A 10,000-nucleotide genomic window follows, 5' to 3' on the forward strand; every position below is an offset into this window, starting at 1 on the left:
ATATATATATATATATATATATATATATATATATATATATATACATATACATCAATTCCAAGCAAGAAGGACATAAAAACATAACAGGCAATTTCATGTTCAACCGACAACCGATTCTGTTAACAGTTATCGGTAGGAAAAACAGACATATTTACTCAGGTCCCTGTCAGTGCGAGGGGAGAGCAAAGATACAAAGCATAATATATACAAATAAAAAAGCAATGTCGTTACCATGTACAATCGTGTGACACACGGTTGGTAAATGGCTCCCGCCCCCCTAAAAATGACATACTGTACATTTCTTCGCGGCAGCCCCAAATCTGGAGTGGTAGTAACAAACCTGGGGCCGATGGACAGCAGTGAGTGGCTGTAGAAATCGTTGGTTGGAGCACGAGCGAGTGGTGGATGATGGGTGGCTTTGTTGCCGCTCCGGCTTGTCACAGGGTAGGCTTGTGTGTCCTACGGCATTCATAGGCATGTGGGTCCTACGGCATTCATAAGTGTGTGTGTCCTACGGCATTCATAGGCGTGTGTGTCCTACGGCATTCACGTCAGCTTCAGTTGACGTTGAATAGGTGTCCTCTTCGTCAGGAGTGGAGGCGTTGATGGAAGTCTTGAAGGTCATGAAGTGGCTGTCCCCAAGGGCGTAGACTTTGGTCATCAAGTCCTTTATGGGTAAACTATCGACATCGGGTATGGCAGCGCGTACTGGTTCGGATAAACGGTAGGTTCACCTCACGAGGAGAGCCGTCTGCGGCAGGTTGCAGGAGAGCGATACTGGTCATTTCCCTGAGGGCGAGCGAAGCCCTTTGGTCCCCCAACGATTGTTGAGAAAGCTGAAAAAGCTTTGTTATACAGACAGCTGGCGACTGCGAGTACTGTTGCAGAAGGCATGTTTTGAGGGCGTTATAGTAACAGTGAAGGGGGGGAAAGGCAGGAAGAACGACGAGCGAGTTACTACGGGGTCACCAATGTGACGAGCCGAGAGAAGGTTGTGACTCAAAAGCGGGATGAAAACAACTGAGTGACTTTATTACAGAACATCAGCTTATATATACATCAATTCCAGGCAAGAAGGACATAAAAACATAACAGGCAATTTCATGTTCAACCGACAACCGGTTCTGTTAACAGTTAATGGTGGGAAAACAGACATGTTTATTCAGACCTCTGTCAGTGCGAGGGGAGAGCGAAGATACAAAGCATAATATATATACTGTATATATATATATATATATATATATATATATATATATATATATATATATATATATATATATAAATGTCGTTACTATGTACGATCGTGTGACACACGATTGGTACACCACGAAAGGAAAAATTAAAAGATTTGATTGGAATTAGTACTTTCATCCATTAGGGACATCGAAGATTGACCTTGCAGCTAAGTATGGGCTCTTGTAATCATGCAGCCAGTAGTGGAGAATACATATACAAAGACAATTTTATGCAGGGGAATCAGATCCCACAGCTGTCAGTATCTTGATAATTCCAGAAAAGTTGATAATACCTGATTGACGGAAAACAGAACAGGGCTTAGATTTAAATTTTAACCTTTGGTACGACATTAAAAAGGATTCAACAATATTCCTTTAGGTATAGTCATTTACATGGATCTATTTGCTCGTCTCTTGCCATCCAATTCTATGTCTAAATCTTAACCAGGGGAAGGCCAAGGCATTATCAAGAGAATCCCTTGAAAATATCTAGAAAACTGTATGAATAAAGCCAAGAAAACCTCTTATAGTGTCAAGTTAGAGAAAAATTAAAAAATTGATAATATACTTAGTTTGCCATTTCATGATTGTTCTCTAAAAGTCATACCCTTTTGAAAAAAAGAAAAAAAAAACTTATAATCATATTATCAGGGTATTGTTAAAAATAACTACTTTGAAAAATATTTTATTTAAGAAGAGTTCTGGAAATAATAATGATATAGCATATAGTATTCCTTGTTCAGATTCTAATTTGTTCTATGTCGGCCAAAAATTCAAAGGTATTTCAGTCAGAATACAACAACATAAGGTGGGCGTCTCTAGGGGTTTTTTTAATAATGCTTTGGCCTCCCACTGGTTACGATCTAGTCACAGAATCGGCTGGTCAGAGAGGAGTAAAATAATCCATGTCGATGTGAATGACTATACCCAAAGGAATGTTGTTGAACACTGGGATCACTATTCACTGTTGCGTTCAGAATTGATTTTCCAATTGATAATAAGAGTATCAGAGCTGTACTTACTATTGATAACACAATGATTACTATGAATCACATCGGTGAATAAATATCCGGTAAGCAGTGCAATCTCTCCGACGAGGAGAGAGATCATGTGACAGAGCTGGTTAAGATCTTGCAATGCTCTCAGCTTGGCAATAAGGTTGTTGCAGAGGATAGTCACAGACAGGAATAGAACAGAGATGATTAGACCAGCGGCGTATAATTTGAACGTCCATGGGGAGTCCATCTGGAGTCCAGGTCCAGAGCAAAAGAAAGCTCCCAGTTGGTCTCCTGTAACGATACATAAGATAAGTGTTATCTAGACACAGGTAAGAAATGCTCTCTCTCTCTCTCTCTCTCTCTCTCTCTCTCTCTCTCTCTCTCTCTCTCTCTCTCTCTCTCTCTACAAAGGGCAATAAAGATATCAATATCAATCTCTCTCTCTCTCTCTCTCTCTCTCTCTCTCTCTCTCTCTCTCTCTCTCTCTCTCTCTCTCTCTCTCAAAACTGCGTTTATTTCTTTAAATAATTTTATATCATACAAATACATATTTGAATAATGAAAAACACAAGAAATATTATTTGAAATGGAATATATTACCTGTTATAGTTCCCAGAGTAAAATAATCTAGACAAAATCTATTTTCGTGATAAGTTTTCTCTTTAGCCGGCTGGTAGAGATAACCATCTACTGTCAGGAAGAAGTGTTCTTCGGCATAGTTGTATGACGGGTTCAAGAGCACAAGCGGTTCACAATCAGGTATGCGATGGAGCAGCTGGAGATTTGTGGGCTCACTCATCTGGAGACCGCTTACAGACTGAAATGTCAAGCTGAAATTTCTGTTGGTATCTGGCACGCAATCTCCTGAAACCAGGGAAGCCACTTCCCCGATGGCACAGCACTTTTGAATACAAGTTGCCTCTGCACACAGCTGGAAGAAGCAAGACATTTTTAATATAATACTCATTCTCTTATAGCTATGCTTGAAAAATTTTATGTATTTTGAAATCACTCGCCTATCAAAGATGAACTCGAAGTATAAACAAGAAATGAATGTAGAGAAAGGTATTGTGATTTATATCAAATGTAAAATGAGATTCGATGTACATCTTCTACGCCTATTGACGCAAAGAGCCTCGGTTAGATTTCGGCAATGATTCCTATCTTGAGCTTTTAAATCAATACTTCTCCATTCATCATCTCCTACTTCAAGCTTCATAGTCCTCACCTATGTAGGCCCGGGTCTTCTAACTCTTCTATATCCTTGTGAATCCCAGTTGAAAGTTTAGTAAACTATCTCTCTTGAGGAATGCAAAGAGTATGCTCAAACCATCTCCATCTTCCCTTTACCATGATCTCATCCACATATAGCACTCTAGCAACCTCTCTTATAGTTTCCTTTTTAATCTTGTCCTGCCATTTAACTCCCAATATTCTTCTGAGGGCTTTGTTTTCAAATCTACAAAATCGGTTTGATATTTTTCATTGTCATACCAGGACTCATGTACATACAGTAACGGCGATCTCACTAAATTTATATATAACCTGATTTTTATATGTAATTTCAGGCGATTTGATTTCTAAATTTTATTCCACCTAGCCATGTCTGATTTGCTTTTCTCAATCTTTCATTAAACTCAAATTCTCAAGATCCTATATTCGAGATCATAGTTCCTAAATATTTAAATTAATCCACCTCATTAATCCTTTCTCCTTCCAATTATATTTCTTCTTCCATTGCATATTCCGTTCTCATTATCTCGGTCTTTCTTCTATTTATCTTGAGCCCAACCTCCTGTGATATTTCATACATTCTGGTTAGCAAGCATTGCAAATCATGTGGTGCTCTGCTAATGACAGCGTCATCAGCATGCTCTAGGTCAGCTAATTTCCTCTTACCAATCCATGTATTACAAAATCCATGAGGAGGACAAGCAACATAGGTGAAACACATTCCCTTAGAGTACTTATTGTTAACTGGAAATTCTTTTGATAGGACTCTACTAACATTAACTTTGTATTTCCTATGCTCATTAAATTTACATATTTAAAAGGTGCTCCATAATAACACAGGACTCTACACAAAATTGGCCGGTGCACACTATCAAAAGCTTTGTCATAGTCCACAAATGCCATCAAACGTGGATTTCTATATTCTACACATTGCTGTTCCACATGTCTTAAAATGAACATTTGATCAGTACAACTTCTACCTTTTCTAAATCCTACTTGGTCCTCTCTCAGCTTTTCATCAATCTTTCTCTCTAGTCTCTTTAGAATGAGCAGATTATATATTTTGCCTCCGTAATTATTGCAATCAATCAGATCTTTTTTTTTTCTTTTTTTTTTGCCATTTTCACCAATACTCCTAGTTTTGCCTTTTAATGCCACATTCTACAAAATGATCTAGTAAGTATTCTGGGAGTCACTTCATTTTCGGCCAATATCATCTCAGCAGTTATTCCATCGTATCCAAGGGCTTTCCATCTCTTTAGTTTTTTAATGATAGCTTCGACTTTTAATACACTAAATTCATTCATAGGCACATCAAGGTCTTACTTAGCTTCAGGTATATCAATCACATTATTCCATTCATATCTCCTATTCATGATCTCACTAAAGTGTTCCATCCAACGTTGTCTTTCTTCATCTGTTGCTATAACAGAGCCATCTCTCTTTTTGATGGGTATATGTTTCTTCTTCTTTTCTCCCATAGAGATTTCATTAATAATTATATGAGCAATTCTTACAACATAGCCACTACCTGAATTCATAGCATTGTCAGCCTCATCTGCTTTACTGTTTAAATATTCTCTCCATTCATTCCTGGCTTTTCTTTTGACTTCACTATCAATACTGGAAGACTTAATATGCTCAACCTTGTAAGGTTTATTCCTCGAAAACATTCAACAATCAATTTCTGTCTTTGTCTCCTTTTTATAGTGTTCCAAGTATCATTTGAAATCCGTGGTTTTCTAATTGTAACTGCAAGTCCCAAAACTCCACTACCAACTCACTGATATATGTTCCTAATATCACACCATTCTTCATTAATTATTTGCTCTTCGTCTCTTAAAGTCTCTAAGAGTGCAAACCGATTCCTGCATTCACTTGCAAAGGATTCTCTTTTCTCATCTTCTACAAGCTTAGTTGTATCAAACATAAGTATTCTATCTATATTTCTGTTGGGTGCTTTCAGTTTTAATTTCATTGTGGCAATGAGGAGCTGGTGATCACTACCAATATCTGCCCCTCTATAGCTTTTTACAATTCTCTGAGCCCTCCTTCTCTCTTTATTAAGGGCTATGTGATTTATTTGATTTTTGTAATTGCCACATGGTGAAGGTCGTGTATATTTGTGGATGCCCTTTTGCTGAAAAAAAAAAAAAGAGTACCTCCAGTAACAAAATTGTTTGTTGAACAATAACTCATGGAATATGCCCCATTTTCACTTGCAACTTCGTCAAGATCCTCAGCACCCCTCACATTCTCATTCTCGATACCTTGATAATTCCTTCCGACTTTAGCGTTAAAGTCATCAATCACAATTTTCAAATCTCTCTCTGGGATCTCATCTATTACACTCTGCAGTTCTTCATAGTACTGTATTCATCTTTCCTTTCTACTGGTGAATCATTTATTGCTGTTTAGAAAACTATGATACTCACATTGCACTTCTTTGATTGAATTTTTATAAGTAGCAATCTACTATTTACAGCTCTCCATCCCGTTGAATGCCTTTTCTGCTCTTGATGACATCATCATTGCTACCCTTTTCTCTTCGAACTTAATCTGTTCTTAATGAGTAGAAATATATGTTGCCTTGGTCTAAGATTTCTTTACCAATCCCCTTACAACATGTTTCAGTTAGGGCCAAGTTATCTCAACTATATTACACAAATTCATTCTCCACATGCTGTAACTTCCCAATCTGATTCTTGGGTTTAACATTCCAATTACCAATGTTCAAAATCTTTATAAACCGGGAGATTCTTAGCACCCTGCTACACCCGGGACTGGGAGGCCATTCTATCATTTTCGCTTTCCATAGATGGACTTAATGGATTTATTGCCTACATTCATCAAAGGATAGCCAGTTCCTTGTGTTGTGCAGTGCCCATCTAACTATGGCAAGTGACCCCTGAAGGTCCATACTAATTCCAGTAAGATCATCTGCCAAGCATCAGGAGTAAAAGCAGAAAAGACATCTTATCTATTGCCTTAAACCCAATCTATTACCCTGCTGCCATTGAATTCATCGAGATTTAGGGGGGCATTTCCTCCACACTCAGAGTTCTCGTTGCTCCACCAAGTTAATCATCCGCTTATATAACCGTTGGCAAACATGGATTGCTAAGATATACTGCCTAGCTTGGTATAGGATTTACATATACCAGATGAAATTAATATAATTACAGTGTTATATTAAATTTGACACAAAGCTCTTCTCAACAATTCACAGCTAAATTCAAATAATTTCATCCCTAACGAGAAAATACGTGGTATTGTATAGCAGGGGGGACACCCTGAACTAGGACTCGTGTCAAGAGAGATTTAATAAAATCCCATAAAATCATCTTTTAAATATATGCTGAAGACATTTCAAGTATTTCGCCACCTAACTGCAAAACAGTTGTTGGGAACACAACCACAAGGTGTGATATCAGCGGCAGAAAAAAAAAAAAAATTAAAATGAACCTCAGCGTTGGGTAGCCAAATGTGAAACCACCTAAAGGAGTCTGTTGTTGAGACAGCATCATAAATTCCAGTAGTTTAAAAATTAGACTAGCTAACTTCTAGAGGCAATAGCATGCTTTGATTTTATCAATTGACACCTTCAAACTTAAAATGATAACACGGATACAAAGCATTCATATAGGAAATAGGAAGCCTATGACAGGGGCGTAGGAGCAGGTGGGAGGCTGGGGCGGAGGGGGGGGGGGGGGCTATAGCCCCCTACTTTTTTGCTGAAAATATGCTTTTAAACATTCAGATTTACATTTTGTAAATGCATTTCATCTCTGGCAACAGCTCTTGTAGTCTCACCCTCCCACCTCACCCCCACCACGTAAGTATCATGTTAGTACCCACCATCATAGTTTCACAGTCCCGTCACTCGTCACTCACTTAGTTTTACAGAGAGCAGCCCCCATATTGGTAATCAAGCCACTTATAATGTTTGACCCCCAGTGCATACCGTGCAAACATATGTTAATCTATCCATCATTACCAAACATTAATATAGGAAATCGCATCTGAGGGTGTTTCCTCATAAAATTTTTCTGGGGGAGACCCCCAGACACCCCCCCCCCCCCCGCCCCTCATGCCTTCGCACCTGCGGCTCCGCCTTCAGTGTCATTTCGAACTTTAGGCCCCCCCCCCCCCAAACAGGAAAACGCTCCTATGCCCCTGTATGATGTCAGTTACCTGATAAAATTAGTGCAGACATATCAGCTAAGTTGTTCTCGTTTACTTTCGTCGATAAAGACTTTGAAATAGAAGTGTTCCTATGGAAAAACTTAAGTGAAAATAAAACACCATGACGGAAAATTGCCCCTCGTGTAGATTTGCAAAGAGAAAGGGCAAAGATTGGATAAGATGCCATCTTCATGCTGGTTACTACCACAAGAAATCTCTATATAGATACTGTTATCAATAATGGCAACCAGCGTTTACTAGGCTCTATATGTGTTGATCGCCTTGTAACTACAGTAGATGCAGTAGGGTGAATAAAAAAAAATATGATACCATGGGCCCATTATTGCAATAGACTATAACTGTTAAGGTCAGATCTCCTTAGTTCGATGTTGGGACTTTGAAAAAAGAGAGGGAAAAGATGTATAGAAAGAAAGTAAAGTCGATTAGAAACGGAAATTGCATTAGAGGAATACGAAACCGTGAAGTGCCAACATTAATCAAGGAGTAATAAACTGAATGCTATATGAAGAAAAAAAAACAGGAAGCATTAACGATCAAGAATAGGTTAAGTCGTCTCCTAAATGTTGTAATAGATAATGTAATTAAAAAAAAAAAGCTCTCCGGCGAGTTTAACTATCAATAACTGGCTAATAGAATTCTAGGATTCTTAAAAAAAAAAAAAAAAAAAAAGATATGGTGTTACATTAGTAGGTGGTCTACCGTGCAATACTTATATACAAAAAAAAAAAATTGAGATCTACAACCTTGTTTATTTCAGCGGGCAGTTTAATTGCTAATTCAATCTACTGTACAATTAACCATGGGACGTGTATTTCCTTGTGTACTTGATAAAACAGGTTACTTACTTGGTAAAAAGTGGATTGAAACCAGCTATAGACATCGGGTACTAATATGTGCAACGCCGAGATAAAGACAATATCACCATGTGAGAACAAAATAGGGATAGTATCCCCAAAATAATTACCAAAGGGGTTTGCGAGTGCCAGAACATAGGAGCAGTGATGTACTGTCAAGGTCTATATATACCAGGTCAGCCAACGCGCAGCTTAAGCTGTGAATCACCCATACTGTGACGTCAAGCTTCCCCGTCTCACACACGTGGGTAAACAAAACAAAGGACCGTTGCCTTAGTTAGCTACCTATAGAGGTAACGTAAACAATAGGAGACGCTGTGTCCATTATCATTTTATTCATTCATTCATTCCGTCACTAATAATGCCAAGTAACTGCGCAGTATTTGGCTGTTATAATAGACATGATAAAACTAAAAGCTCAAACATAAAATACCATCGCTTTCCAAAAGAAAAACCATACATAGACCAGTAGATACATGCATGTTGCCGTGCAGACAGAATTAACGTTGTGAAAGCTACTGTTTGCTCGATTCATTTTAAACCAGAAAGAGAAGTTTTTGTTTTCTCAGATGTTCCACATTTAATTAAATTAGTTAGAAATAATTTTATTGACTCCGGTTTTTTCCTCAAGACTGGAGAGTGTATTTCAGATGACGGCATACGGGAAATGCTTAATAAAACCAAAAAAGAATATAGGCTTGCATATAAGATTAATGAAATGGATTCAACTGTAACAGGTCAACAAAGACAGCGCGTTAAATGAGCAGTTCAATTACTGTCTAGGTCATGTGCTAACTCATTAAAATATTTATGGGAAAAGGGATTGTTGGAGTGTCAAAACTGGAATCAAACATCTGATTTTATTCTTTTAATAAATGATTGGTTTGACATAATGAATTCTTCCTCCATGTATGGAAAGTTTGGTAAAAGCAATGCTTTTGGTACTGATGTAGAAAAACAAACAGGTACACTGTTCAAGGTAATCGAGATAATGAATACTATGAGAGTTAAAAATCCTAATACAAAAAGTCTTTTCAAGTTTCAGAAAGGAATAATTTATCATGTAAATCTACCATTGCTTTGTTTGATATGTTAAAAGGCTCTTATAGTATTGACAACCTTCTTACACAAAGACTAAATCAAGATTGCCTTGAACATTTCTTTGGGTGTATAAGGCAAATGGATGGGCACTCTGATCATCCTCATGCTGTGAACTTTAAATTTCGGCTAAAAAATGTTACTAGGAAAGGAAATTAAAATATTAAGTGAAAAGCGTAATATCACCACTTTGGAAAAATCTCATGAATCAGCCAAAGACGATGAATCTATCATGAAAGAAAGAGACTTAGCCTAACAACGAAGATATTCAGAAATTTAGATTTTTATTTAGAGAAAGATGCTTTAGACGAGGAAGACCTTTTGAGAGCAAATAAAGAAATAAAGAAATATATTGGGGGAGTTATTGAGGAAGAAG

General features: G+C 37.7%; 1 protein-coding gene across 1 annotated transcript in view; it reads right to left on the bottom strand.

The window, feature by feature from the left end:
- The window catches only part of LOC137655743 (G-protein coupled receptor Mth2-like), a 51,181-nt gene that overhangs the window by 12,450 nt on the left and 28,731 nt on the right, over positions 1–10,000 (bottom strand). The window contains exons 3-4 of the mRNA XM_068389806.1: positions 2,834–3,164; positions 2,258–2,524 (exon numbers count right to left, since the gene is read on the bottom strand). Coding sequence (XP_068245907.1) covers positions 2,258–2,524; positions 2,834–3,164 — 598 coding nt within the window. The remainder of the gene's footprint in view (positions 1–2,257; positions 2,525–2,833; positions 3,165–10,000) is intronic.

The sequence above is a fragment of the Palaemon carinicauda genome, chromosome 16 (assembly GCF_036898095.1).
Source record: "Palaemon carinicauda isolate YSFRI2023 chromosome 16, ASM3689809v2, whole genome shotgun sequence".
Lineage (NCBI taxonomy): Eukaryota > Metazoa > Arthropoda > Malacostraca > Decapoda > Palaemonidae > Palaemon > Palaemon carinicauda.